The sequence below is a fragment of the Pyrgilauda ruficollis genome, unplaced genomic scaffold (assembly GCF_017590135.1).
Source record: "Pyrgilauda ruficollis isolate IOZ18807 unplaced genomic scaffold, ASM1759013v1 scaffold186, whole genome shotgun sequence".
NCBI classification, from domain to species: domain Eukaryota; kingdom Metazoa; phylum Chordata; class Aves; order Passeriformes; family Passeridae; genus Pyrgilauda; species Pyrgilauda ruficollis.
Genome location: NW_024517651.1, coordinates 332 through 14728, shown reverse-complemented (window position 1 = coordinate 14728; position 14397 = coordinate 332). Strand labels below are relative to the sequence as shown.

General features: G+C 39.5%; 1 protein-coding gene across 1 annotated transcript in view; it reads left to right on the top strand.

The window, feature by feature from the left end:
• IQGAP1 (IQ motif containing GTPase activating protein 1) overlaps positions 1-14110 on the top strand; it is a 52880-nt gene extending 38770 nt beyond the window's left edge. Inside the window, exons 27-38 of the mRNA XM_041465010.1 lie at positions 160-300; positions 389-473; positions 2582-2814; positions 3578-3710; positions 4057-4159; positions 5643-5778; positions 6596-6683; positions 7146-7358; positions 8416-8582; positions 10250-10372; positions 11248-11356; positions 12892-14110. Of these exons, the coding sequence (XP_041320944.1) occupies positions 160-300; positions 389-473; positions 2582-2814; positions 3578-3710; positions 4057-4159; positions 5643-5778; positions 6596-6683; positions 7146-7358; positions 8416-8582; positions 10250-10372; positions 11248-11356; positions 12892-13005 (1645 nt within the window). The 3' untranslated portion in view covers positions 13006-14110. The remainder of the gene's footprint in view (positions 1-159; positions 301-388; positions 474-2581; positions 2815-3577; positions 3711-4056; positions 4160-5642; positions 5779-6595; positions 6684-7145; positions 7359-8415; positions 8583-10249; positions 10373-11247; positions 11357-12891) is intronic.
• The last annotated feature ends 287 nt before the right edge of the window (positions 14111-14397 follow it).

Sequence of the window (14397 nt, the reverse complement as noted above, 5' to 3'; positions counted from 1 at the left end):
GAATTTCAGTTCTGATGGTGTCAAACAGGTTAATTAAAGGCAGTGCATAGTTTTAGGCAGCGAAGTGAATATAAGCATGTTTCTGTGTCAGGCTATACATTTTTGAAGTGTACTAGCCTGAGTAATACTCTCCTTTATATGTCTGACTTTTTCAAATAGCAAACTGCCATATGATGTTACTCCTGAGCAAGCCCTAAGTCATGAAGAGGTGAGGACGCGTCTGGATGCCTCAATCAGAAACATGAGGACAGTGACAGACAAGTTCTTGTCTGCCATTATTAGTTCAGTGGACAAAATCCCGTGAGTCTGATGCACAGGTGTTATCCCTGAGAAGTTGCTGGTGTCTTCATGCTTGCAGCAGTCTTATTTGACCTTTTCTTTGTCTCAGGTATGGAATGCGTTTCATTGCCAAGGTCCTAAAAGACTCCCTGCATGAGAAGTTTCCTGATGCTGGTGAGGATGAGCTTCTGAAGGTGAGGATCTATACACTTTTGTGAATGATTGTCAGCCGTATTGGCTGTGGCGAACACGTCTTATTCTTCTCTCTTGTTAGGTGTATGTGTGGAGCTGAGCACATGTAAACCCATTCATTTACCTCTACAGATGGAAAATATTTCACATCAGCCTATTGACGTTAGCTTCATACACATTGCTTGAGATGTAATACATTGTTTAGAAGGAAGTATCCTGATGCATCTGTTTTGTTTTGAGTATCTTGGGCATTTGGACCTTTAGATTTCTTGACCTGGAGTTTACTGTTGCTCCTAGAAAGTAAACCTTGGGTTAACTAGTGTGGTCACTGCCTACTGCTCCTTCCTTAAAGAGAGAAGTTAAAAAGTCTGTATGCCAAATTCTGATATTCCTAATGCCCCATCCATAACACACTGGGATATTTTGATGGCAGTATTCAGAATTCGCTTCCCATGATGCCTGGTCAGTTTTGTATTTCACATTTCAGTTGGTTTGGAGAACTAAAAGGATCCTAATATTAGTTGCTCTTAGATGGCTACAGTGTTGGCTTCTGGTAAATTCTGAATTTATGCCCATGAACGCTTTACTTTTTAATACAATATAGTTTGGTTATTAGAATACTTGACAACGTCTCTTTAAGCTTCTCTGCCTCTGCTTCATTACAAAATAATTACCAATCTGAATGCTGTTTTCTTCTCTTTTCTAGTTCTGTGCTTTCCCATTCTGAGACATCGGTTCTTTCTATGCAGGTGAATTAATTTTTTCCATCTGTAAATTTAGGTGGAAAACTGCAGGTTTTATTAATCCTCATGGAAACAATGCAACTGTCCACATGAAAGTCAAAACTGCAGTTGCATGCAATATCTACCTGTAGATTTTTTTTAGCAGCCGAAGATACTCATATAATACACTGTTCTTTTTGCCCCGCAAGTTCAATTGTCATTATTTCCATTTCTTTCATGGATGTTGTTTTCTTTTTACTGTCAGTAAACAGTTAGACTGTTAATGGTCAGCAGACTGTTAACATCCCATGGCATAATTTGTGAGAGGCTTGCATAAAACACTTGTCCAAACATGGCCTCACTGGAACCAGTTATTAATTTCTGGAACTTAGCAATGGCTTGGTTTTTTCTCTGTGTGTTCAACTGTTTGTTCAGACCCCAATCTCTTCCATGCATTTTAGTCACATGAAAAGCAGGTGAAGCCAAGGTTCAGTGACCTGGCCTTCTGCAAATGAGCATGTGGTGAGAGAGCTTTTGCTTTAAATCAGCATGGTGAGTTAATACCTTTCCTTGCTAGAATTACTTTTGGCAAAATATCCAATACAGGGTAGAAGAGTATTGTGAGCATGTGGATAATGTGATAATCTCTATTTGTAGTTCTTTGAAATGTACTGCTGCTCACATTTGACTAGGTAAATTGGATATTTGAATCATCCAATGCCATTTGTTTTCTGTACTTCTGATTTTCTTACTTCTGGATTAAATGGTTTCTCACTAACTAGGGGTCTGTGCCTGAATGTCTTGCTGGCTTATAGAAGAATGCTTTTATTCTGAAAGAGAGAAGGGCTTTGGACAAGAAATGGAAAAGGATTTCCTCAATTTAACTTCTTGGTGTGCCATTCTTCCTCCCTATTTTTGCTTTGTCAGAGATGGCAGCCAGTGCTTTATGCTTCTTTAAAAATTGGATTCCTCTATACTGTGGTCATTCTGCCCTCTGTTAGGCTAACTCAGTTGCATTTAATTCTCCTGACACTGTCTCATGCTCATATCAGTAGTTCATTGGTAACTTATAGTATCTCCTATCCGTACATTTTTGTAAGTTGGAGTTCTAAATCTTTATGCATAGGAATATCTCCTGCTGTATTATCCTGTGACTAATAGTGCTCAGGTTTTCCTCTGTGTTGACTGCCCTATTGCATCTTTATGATATTGGGGGTTTTTTTAACACTGTAGATCTTTGGGGATGGTATGTGCTTCTATACAGCAGAACCTTTATGTTGGAAACAGGCTTACAAGGAAATAATTTATCGAAACACAGAGTAGTTTCAATAAAATTTGGTTAGGTCCTGTGCTTTTGTTTATTGATGCATTTCTTCTCTCTTTCCCAGATTGTTGGCAACTTACTCTATTATCGCTACATGAATCCAGCCATTGTCGCACCAGATGCATTTGACATCATTGACCTTTCAGCTGGAGGTCAGCTGACGACAGATCAACGCAGAAACCTCGGTTCCATTGCAAAGATGTTACAGCATGCTGCATCTAATAAGATGTTCATGGGAGACAATGCTCATCTAAGCATCATTAATGAATACCTATTGCAGTCATACCAGAAATTCAGGTAGAAGACCATAGCTAATTAAGTTGGGAAGTTTGTCAGAGGGTAACATTAAAAGTAAAAAGAGAAAACAGTAAATCTAGAATATGGAAAATTCTGTCTCTGTCAAATATGCAGTCTATTTAAAATAAAAGGATTTCAGGCCAGACTGCCACAAGCATCAGTGACAATGGCAGATAAAATGTGTACCTGGAATTTATGAGCAACGGATTTGTATGTTCATGAGATTGCAAAGTCAGGAGTTTCAAGTATCCAGAATAAAGGTTGCTTTTGCACATACTTATTGCAGTACTTTGGATGTGGACAACTAGAATAGACATACATTCTTCTGTCCTATGTGAACCCTGGTTGCACATGAAAATCTAGTGGTGATCAGGAATAAAGCAGGTTGGCATTTAGCTATTCATATAGTTGAACTAAGCTTTTGTTCAAAAATTGTCATATCTCCTGTGTTTTGGAAAAAGGGTTAACCAGAGGTAGTTGGGGGCAAAGGATGATAATGCAGTGGGGGCAGGAGAACGAGGCCACTGAAAGCAGTTCTGTCAGTTCTGAAAATGAGCAAATGTCAACATGGCCAGTATCAGTGATTGAATTTATTAGGTTGCTTCTGGTGTGTTAAACTAAAGCTGCAAACTAGTGTGTCATAGTGTACCACAGTTTAAAGAGGAGGGTCTATGCTTGACATTGTCATGGGGAGGAAATACTCTTGACATATCACATGACTTTTGGAGTCATACTGAGTGTTCTCTCCTTCTTTGTTCTGAAGACGTTTTTTTCAGGCTGCCTGTGAGGTTCCCGAATTGCAGGATAAATTTAATATTGATGAATATTCAGACTTGGTGACTCTCACTAAACCAGTAATTTATATTTCTATTGGTGAAATCATCAATACACACACTGTAAGTATACATTAGTTACAGTTGCTCCTTATAAGCAGTGTTTGTGAAGAAAATGCTGCTGCTGTCTGAAGCACAAATGTACCAAATACAAGGCTGAAAGTTGTCATGATTGTAGTTTGTGAGAGCTTGTTGGCTTATAGAATCAAGTAATTTAGGTATGGCTTCAGTAAGTTTCTTTGGGAAGCATTTGAGTATGTGATATTGATGCAGATCTGAATATTGACATTGCTGCTTTGGAGTTCAGTGATTTTTTTCTAAAAGATACCAGCCTAAAGTAATGAAATTCTACTGTCTAGAAAGGGATGTATTGTTAAAACATAATTGGTTTTTTTTTCTATTCATCTAGTTGCTCTTAGACCATCAAGATGCAATTGCTCCTGAGCACAATGATCCAATTCACGAGCTGCTGGATGATCTCGGAGAGGTTCCTACAATTGAGTCCTTAATAGGTAGTCTAGTTTATTCTGCTAATGTAATGTGTGATATTAACTGAAATGACTTAAAGTGCAGTAAGGAAACAGTAAGAAATCATCAGAGGTCCTTCGGGAGGACATGCTCTAAAAAGCAGCAGATTTGCTGCAGTGTGTTTTCTCTGCATAATGTACTGCCCTGAAAAAAAAAATAGGGGTTCTTTCTCTTGTCCCTACCTCTCTCACCTCATCCCATTCTAGAAGTTTCTAGAAAACAGATGGATATTGACATATTTTCTTTGTTCCATTACACTGGAGCCATTCCTCTGTGCTTGTGTCCCTGTTCCAGCTTGTTTGCAAGGATCCGTCCTTACTGGAGATCTGTAGGTTCTGTGATCTGTAGATCTGTGTTCCTTTCAGAGTGCAGTAATAAATGTATTAAATAGCATGTGTTCCTTTAAGAGTCTTTGGCATGTGGACAGGTAACATTTTTCCCCTCCTTTAGAGTTACCTTCCATAAGGAAAATAGAATTTTATCCTCTTCTGGTTGGGGGAAGAAGGAACTAACACTACTAATCTGTGAAACTGTTCTGGAAACCTGAGACACAGTTTACTGCATCAGGGTGTAACACATACTGGAAAGATGCAAAAGTTTTTCTCCTTCATTGGTTTCTGTGTTGCAGTTATTTGAAGTTTCTAGTCTAGCAGAGGGGAGGGAGGCAAACCAGGCACAGTTTTTGGAGAGGATGCTCTGACAGCAAACACTTACCTTGAAGTTGCTTGATCAGAAAGATTAGAACCTTCTAAAGGAGTGACTGCAAGCACATTTTCTTCCAAGCACTGGCAAAGAACTGTAAGAGGCATTATCTGAACAAGCACAGACCATGGGTTTAGCTAGAACTTGCCCTCCTTCCCCATTTCATTTCTCCTGTGTGCATTGTTGCACTGTGGCTAATATGTCAGATCTTTCTGCAGCCCTTTAAAAAATGGGGGGAAAGGTACCAGCTATTGTTCTGGTCAAAGTTCATATGCAGTTAGAGCAAGAAAATTTCTTTTTGATGGGATAGCTTACTTTGTTCAAGAGACAATGACAAGCTCAGTTGCTAACACGCTCTTTGCTCTTAGCTTGAAACATGCATTTTGATGAGGACATGGACATATGGGCATCATCACATTTTTGTTTTCTACTTTTGGCAGTTCAGCCACTCTTCTCAGTGAGATACTGAGATACAGTGTGGAATGCATGTAAATCTTTAAGGGATACAAAGTGGTGATTTTGTGGTGCTTTTCTGGCCAGTGCATTCTCTTAGATTTGTTATGAAAAAGTCTGATATTCAAGATATAGTCTGATATATTCAAGATGATGTCTTTAAATGTTGGTTTGGGTTTTGAAGTGTCCTTTGGACAGTACAGGAAACAGTCTGGTTTTTCTGTGTCTGTTATGTAGGGAAAAATTACAATGTCCTAAATGTCAAGAAGGTAAAGAATGTGATTTAAACTATAAACTCTCTCTGCTTGGCAGGGGAAGGTTTTGGCAATGTTAATGACCCCAACAGGGAAATGCTAGCAAAGACTGAGGTTTCTCTCACACTCACTAATAAATTTGACGTTCCTGGTGATGAGAATGCAGAGATGGATGCAAGGACAATTCTGTTGAAGTAAGTAGGGGGTAACTACCTGGTATGTTACTCAAAAGAAGGAGCAACTGGAAGTTTACCAGTTAATCAGCATGTGAAAATGAGAGAACTGAGGCATAATTTAAGGAAATGTGGGGGGACTGTTACTCCAAATACACTGAGATTGTAGCCATGTCCTTTTCCATGCTGTGGCATGACTTTTAATTGATGAAGACTAATAGTCTTTTTGAGAAGTATAGGTCTTATAACCTAATGGAAAGAGAGCAATGGACTGTCAGGGATTTTATTATTGCCAGAATCTTTATTCTGGAACACTTTTAACTGACAGTGACTCTTGGCTAGTTTTAAGCAAATTCCTGTTGCTGAGATGTACAGAGCAGTGACCTGACATTCAAATGCATGTTTACCTCCTCTGATGCATTCCTGCTGAGATGCTAGATAGTTTAATTGAAAAATCTTGGGTCAGTATGTACTTGGCATAGGCAGACAAGCTTTATCTTTCACCTTGAATGCAATTTCTGTGGTCCATGTGACAGTGCTGAGGCTACCTTCTAATATATGTGGTAGCCTCCTTGTTGTTTGAAGGAGTTTTGGGGAGCAAATTGTGCATATTATAGAGAGGAACCTTTCGAGGAACCCGTTTCCAATAATGCACTGTCCAAAAAGTGAAGTGCTTCTCAGGGTTCTGGTCTGGTTTAGCCTGTGACTACCTGAGTGCTCATCTAGTAATAATCTGACTTTAAATAAATCAGTACATTGGTATTGTTGCAGAACAGAAAAGTATTAAAGGTCTTTCTGTTTAAAATTTTTTCTCCTATTCTCCTTGATCTCTTTGCAGCACAAAACGTTTAATTGTTGATGTAATCCGCTTCCAGCCAGGGGAGACGCTGACTGAAATTTTGGAAACTTCAGCTACCTCAGAGCAAGTATGATGCTGTTTGTCTGTGCTGGTTTTAGACTTGGAAATCGTCATCTCTCAAGATATATGTGGGACTCTCTGTTTAGGTATTGCAGTGAGGCTGTCTCCACTCATGGAGCAGGGTGTTATGATAATCAGGAGGGTGTACAGTGGGAGTAAATTTTATTTGTGAATCTTACTCCTGCAGCAGTCGCTAGAAACTGTTTATGTAGAAGACCACTTTAGATGATAGGTAGGCTTCTCCTGGTTCCAACGTGTAGAATGTGTTCATCAAAATGTGTTCATTTGAGTCAGTATATGGGAATCGCCAAGTGTCATGGTTTGAACCGGAAGTAAGGTTTTGGGAAGTTATGGTCAGCAAAACTCTTTATCCTGTGCTATGCCAGAGATCAGACAATCTGTTTCTGCTTCTTTTTGTCTCCTTGCAATTGATCTGCTTATGAACTTGCAGGTTTTTTTTTTCTTCTAGGAAGCAGAGCATCATAGAGCTATGCAGAAACGGGCCATTCGTGATGCTAAAACTCCTGATAAGATGAAAAAATCTATCTCTGTAAAGGAAGATGGCAACTTGAATCTCGAAGAAAAAAAAGAAAAAATCAAGGCAGGCCTGAAGAAGTTGACAGAACTGGGGCCAGTGAATGCCAAAAATAAATACCAGGAACTAATCAATGACATTGCGAAGGTATACCATTTGATGGTTTCCTAGTAATCATAGTGGAGTTTTGCAGCTTTGTGAAACTGGCATGAGTTTTCAAAAGGAGAGTAAGGTTTTTAATAGCTAATTTATAGAGAAAAATCATGCCTTTTGTTGCAGCATTTCCACCTCTTGGCATGTGGAAAGTCCTTTACTTTTATATGTTTCTGTTCTCTTAAATGATTGTGTTGCCAGGTTCTCAGGTACTTTAAGAAAAAACTTAATAGCCTGGAAGGGAGGTCCTGATGTGTGATATGTTCTTCTGCTCCATTTCACTAATTCAAGTATTGCCTCTGCAAGCTTATTCACACAGAGAAGTTTTGCTCATAACTCTTAAGACATCCTGATTGTTATTTTGATTTAAATGTGTCCATTAAAGAATCCCTAAATGGTAAGGCAGGTGGCTATGAAAAACTTACAAAAGAGATCCGGTACTGTTGTGTATTGCTACAGTGACAATATATTTTATATCACATTGTTTACTGAAAAACTATTTGGGAAATGCTAAGTAAGTAAACCAACTAAATAATCACCTTGAAGGATTTGATAAGAATTAATTGTACTATAGATAATATGTGTCACAAATTAAAGCAGCAGTCAATGAAGGTAGTGTTTTCTTGTTGAGATAATAAGGCAAGTGATGCTTAAAGCCTAACAAAGAAAAATAATGAAGTCTGTGTGCGGCTATTGCAAAAAATAGTTGTTGCACTCAATTTGTAAGATACTTTCCAATGCTGGCAAAATTGCTGCTTTTATATTATGGGCTTTCAGTGCACAATCTAGTCACCTCATCTAGAACAGAACTGAAGTTTAAGAAAGCCACAGAAGGTGCAACTTGTAGAGTTGGTTAGTTCCACAAATAGTCATCACAGAGAAAAAGTTGTGACACTTCAACTGGGGCAAGTGCAAATGAGTGCTCAAGCCTTGCATGAAGCAAGACTAAGCAAAATTTAATGGTGTGTTTCAAGTACTCTGTGGCTCTCAGACTGACACTGGAGAGCTCAAATGACCATTAATTCTCTGCCTGTCTTTCTCTGTGCTGTAGGATATCAGAAATCAGCGTAGATACCGTCAGAGAAGAAAGGCAGAGCTAGTGAAGCTGCAGCAGACATACAGTGCCTTGAACTCCAAAGCTACTTTTTATGGAGAACAAGTAGATTATTACAAAAGTTACATAAAGACGTGCTTGGATAACTTGGCCAGCAAGGGCAAGTAAGTATCTTGGAACCATAGAACCGTGGAATGGTTTGGTTTTGAGGGGACTTTTAAAGACCATCTGGTTCCCACCACCCTGCCATGGGTGCCTTGCACTAGACCGGGTTGCTCCAAGCCCCATCCAGCCTGGGCTGGAACGGTTCTGGGATGGGGTAGCCACAGCTTCGCATGGCAACTTGTCCCAGGGCCTTACCATCCTCACAGGAAGCTGTTGACTGCAATTCTTTGAGTGCGACCATCCGGTTGATCCTTATCCATCAAGTGGTCCATCTATCAAATCCCTGTTTCTTCAGTTTAGACACAAGGATGTTGTGTGGAACATTGTTGAATGCTTTTCCGCAAATACAGATAGATGATTGTCAGTCAGAAATGCAGAAGTTAGAAACCTCATCCAGAAATGGTGTATTAACCCTGTTGTAGCAGATCACCAAATCGGCCAGGCACCTGAGTGAAGGTATATTGGCTGTCACCAGTTACCTCCCTATTTTCCATGTATCTTAGCTTAGTTTCCAGGAGGACCTTGCCAGTCACAGAGGTGAGACAGATTGCGTCTACCTTATTTTCCTTCTCCAGTTGGTAGGAGCTTGACTGGACTGCCGCATTTTCTCATACATGATGACCAGTGGCTTGGCCACTTCCTCCACTGGTTCCCTGAGGACCCGTCTCATTAGACACATCTCATCAGGGTCCATGGACTTCCACACCTTCAGGTTCCTTAGATGGTCTTGAACCTCATGACCTGCAGCAGGTGGTTCCATGGCCCTAGAGGTGCTTCTTACAAGAAAGCATGTGTTGCTAAGAAGAACCATAATGCTATCTGCTCAAAGCTCTTTGTCCAAGCTCTTTCCCACAGCAGTAGTTTTAGCAAAAGGGTCTCAGCAGCAGTAAGAAAATACAGGGTGAGGTCCTTGCCATGAACGGTGTCAAAAAGACAATCTTGAAAGACTTTTTGGTCCCTTTGGGAGAAGAGAGTGCAGAGAGTCCAGTGGTACAAAGGTTGCTGTCCACATAGGCACTTGCTGCTCAGTCAGTCTGTCCTGTCATCCTTCTTAGGAACAGAGAATGAAAATAACATAGTTACCTACAAGGAAATGCTTGGTTGCAAATTGTCCCTGTTTCTACGCCAAATGAAGTCAGCTGTTATAGTGCTAGAAAAATCAGATTTTCTGGAGGAAAAAAAGGATGTTGTCTTCTCCGGTCAGGTGTGAGAATGTGAACCCTTTTCGTTTGCAGAATGAAAATACAAGCAAGTGTCTGAGTAGTCTCAGCTTTTCTCCATGTCAGTTGTCATTAGACCCCATTTTGCCTAATGGGAGATTGTTTTTTATGAAGTACCTTATGCTTATGTTTTGGGTGGGATTTTTTTTGTTTTTTGGTTGTTTTTTTGTTTACTTTCGTTGTTTATTATTATTATTATTGTTGTCATCATCATCATCATCCTGCATAAATGTTATTGGTAAATAGTAGAAAATTAAGGATCTGATCTGGGCTACAAGTGCTTTATAGGTAAACTGACTAGTAGAAGTGCATAATTATCTATCATTAGTCATAGTTCTTTAGCTATACTGATTCTATTCCCTCTTTCAAATAGGACTGAAAATTTACTGCTCAAAATGTCTTTACTTGTGACCTTCTAATTTGTTTGGTTTGTCTTTTTTCCCCAGAGTCTCCAAGAAACCTCGAGAGATGAAAGGCAAAAACAGTAAAAAGATTTCTCTGAAATACACAGCAGCTCGACTTCATGAGAAGGGAGTGCTTTTAGAGATTGAGGACCTGCAAGGTAACCAGTGAGTATCAATTATTTAAAACTCTGTAGAGCTAAATAACCTTCATGAAGGAAAAGGAAAATAGGTATGCTGAATTCTTGCCTTTTTCTTAGAACTAGTCTAGGTGCGGATAGTTGAGGACCAGAAATTTTGAGATCTGTTTGAGGCTGTGTCACATTGTCTTGCAATTTTGTTACTGGAATTTTAGTGTTGTTGTTAGACTTAGTTATTAAAGCTGAAAAAGTTGCTTTGATGACCTAGGCTGGCATCCCTAGTGCTAAGACACCTTGCATAGTGATCGCTCTTCAATTCTCTTTTTCTGGTTGGAGCAAAGCAATTACTTGATTGAGAAGTGTAGTGTGATTTAAACATGACATCCTCTTTCCCCTAACCCCTTCTCTGTCACCCCCACAGTTATGGAAGGGTACCTCCTTGGGTGAATTATTACTATGGTTAATAGCTTCCATTGTTGAAAAATCAGCTTTATGCTAGCTTGAGTTTTTCCAGCTGTAGTTTGCTAGCCTTGAGAAGCTGGCACATCTTGTGTGGAATATAGAGGAGCTGGCTGTTACTAGAATTTTTTCAACTCTGAGTCATACTTTGTACTTGGTGCATTAAATGAGGCATGAATGTGCAGCACTAAAGTAGACTGCTTAGATTGTGCAAACTGTATTAAATGACCCTGTTTCCTGCTATGCATGTGTGAAGATATGATTTACTGGACATAGAATCTGTTAGACTTATGTTCATTGTTGTATTGAGTCTGATTGGCTTGTATGGGCTCATTTCAAATGGGGATAATAGAATAAAGAGTTAAAAAGAGAATTCTTAGAAATTTATCTTCAGGTTTCATCTCATGTATTCCCTCCCTGTGATTTCATTTCTCAATTTCATAGGTTTAAAAACGTGATTTTTGAAATCAGTCCCACAGAAGAAGTAGGAGATTTTGAGGTTAAAGCAAAATTCATGGGTGTACAGATGGAAACCTTTATGTTACATTATCAGGTAAGAACTGTCCTATTTAATAGTGTCATGTAAGTTCCCCTACCAGTCTCTTCATCAAAATAGCAATGACACGTTTTTTTGCCTAAACGGTCTGAATAATGCTCTCAAAAATAACCCATTTGTTGCAGGTGAAACAAATGCAACACGTACAGGGGATCCAAACTGCTTTTTGTTTCTTTGCTAATGAAAGCCTGATGTCGGTCTGTGTTCTTAATTATGTGTACACATATGCACACAAAACAAACACTTGAGTTTTCACCAACTTCCTGCTACAGCAGAGAGCTTGGGAATCTGTGGCAGCAGTCACCTTGGCTTGTGTGTGATGGCTTCAGCCAGTCATTGTGTATTGGTATTCTTTCTGCTCCCCTATACTTACCTGTTTGTTTCCAGTTCTTAGGTGTCCTCCTTAGGTGTCAGCCTTTACTTAGGCCACCAAACAGGCATGCTGACCTTTTCCCAAACGGTTCCTTGTTCTTTTTCTCATGCCAGTATTTTCACATCTGGTGTCTCTGTCCCTGTCTTTCCCCACCTCCTGTCCATCTTGGTCTTCATTAGGTTTGTTAGTTGTGGACGCCTCAGGCCTCTCGAAACAGATTGTGCACAGTAGCACCTTGCATTGCAGTTAGTCTATGCTGGCTTGGCTGCTGGGATGGACAGCTGCCTCACACCTTTCGTTTGCTTCGAGGACTCCCCTAGTATGCTGAGGTCCTAATCTGTCAGAGCTGGTCACGAACTTGTCGGTTCGTGGGGCTACCCAAGGTCACTCGCTTCTCAGGCACACGGTTTACTATACCACTATGCCTTTGTAGCAGTGCTTTGCAGATAAAGCAGATGTTGTCAGAGGACAGCAACAAGGGATACAACATCACACACATCCACCCACATGCCCACACCTACCCACCATGTTACCTGCAGGAGTGGGATTGCGGGAAGAATTTAATCCGTGAGATAAAATCAGTGCAGGTGGATTGCTGACAAAGCAAAGTATAACTAGAAATACTGCCTACAGAAACACCTGAGAGACTGACTCGACATCATATGCATACTGACTGAGATGCCATTTCTTTTTGTGCCATAGATTGAAGTGCTGTAATCCACTTCCCTGAGATCTGTGGCAACTAAAGCTTTCAGAAAGGGACGCTGGAATGTTGTGATGTTTCATGGGTACATGATAGAATTAGGCACACAGGAAACCTAAATGTTCTAAATGTTACAGCAACTTTATGGCTACTGTGCAAATGACAAGGCTGGAGATGGCTGGATCTGAAATTTGGGTTACTTAGAATGGTCTTCTGTTTCTGTTCTCTTTTGTAATTTTTTTAACCCACTGCTTAAAATATTTAAGACCTTAAATGCCTTAGAATGACTATTTTTTACGCAGTAAAAGTGGCTCTTTAATAAGTCTCTCGCTTTTCTATCTTACGCCGTATATTTTTTTGTTGATATTCCTTAAGATCTACTGTACTACAGGGTCTTTTATATTCTCTGTCAGGTCTTGAGGATTCCTCACTCATTAAGAACGTTCTCTTCGGCAGGATCTCTTGCAGCTGCAGTATGAAGGTGTTGCTGTCATGAAGTTGTTTGACAGAGCAAAAGTGAACGTCAATCTTCTGATCTTTCTTCTGAATAAGAAATTTTATGGGAAGTAACCGACCTCTGCCAGCAAGTCTGTGAAAGGGGAGATGGATAGAAACCTGCACATACAACTTATAATAATGTAGTGACGTATCAGTATATTCCCACTGTGTACTAATTGTATCAAATGTATCATGAAGGAGGACTAAGAACCTCTTGGGAATTGACAACCCTGATTGAGTCTGCAGGGAGTTGGTTTCTTGTTTATTTATAATCTTCAACTTTGAAGATCCCCTTTAAAGAGGTTATTTTAGAATGTATTTTTACATGGGTTTGGGAATGAAACTAATATTAGAGTATACTTAGGCCAGCTGAATGCTTAATTTACCTAACCTTGTGCTTTATGAGGCTTGAGTTCTTGTTGCCTATGCAAAGAGAAAGCTGGCACTATATAGAGGTCTGTTAGCCTCTTCCTGAGAACTAAAAAAGGGTTGCAGGTGGTAGTTGGACTCCAGTTATTCTCAAGCAATGATGACCAATAGAAAACCTGGTCAAAGTCCAGGTTACCTGTTTGTTTGCAAGCTTGCATTGGTAGAGGTGGCAGCGGCCAGTTTGCCAAGATTAGAACTACTGCGGTCAGGGTAATCAGTAAGCATCATAAAAAGTTACTGAGCTATTTGTGATTATGTACTACAGCCACATATAGCAGCTTTAGTGTTTCATTTTTCTTGATTTGCTTCTGTTTATCACACTGTAGTAATTTACAGGTGCCCCCTTCAATGGAGGGACCGTGGAATGTATTTACTAGGGCTTATAGATATAAAGATTTTTGTGGAAGAGGAGGGTAGCTGAAACAATGTCTTGTGACACGTTAACTTTTAATGTTGCTTGCAAAGCATTTGAAATGTAAAATTCACTTTTTTTTTTCCCAGTTTAGAGCAATGTTCTATATATCTGTGTCTGATGTAATAAATATTAGTTTTCTTCCTTGGACAAGTCTGTAGGTAGAGCCTATCTCAAATAGATTAGCTTTTAAAAAGTTAATTTTTTCTAGCTACACTCAAGTTCCTGTATCTTTTATTATTTCATGGGGGTTTTGTCTGTGCTTTTTCACAGTGGTGGTGGTGCTGGCTGTTCTGCTATAACCAATAAAAATGCAGAGACTCTTACAAAATATAATTGACCTTTAAATTCATTTGCTTCAGCTGTTCCCCCAGTTTTTTCCTTCACTTTTTTTTTAACAGACATATCTCCTGCAAATTTCAAGTTGGCCTGCTTGTTCAGGTTCTTGTACAGTGTTTAAATGAATTTTTTGATCTACATCGAGGCAAGTTCTTTCAGCTTATATCTTTTTTTCTCATGAAAGACACTCCTAGTATTTGGAATGTCTGTGTCACTGAGTATAACTTTTCTGCAGTTCTCTTGGAAGGAAATACGTAAACTTGCTGGTGTTTAGACTGTATTTA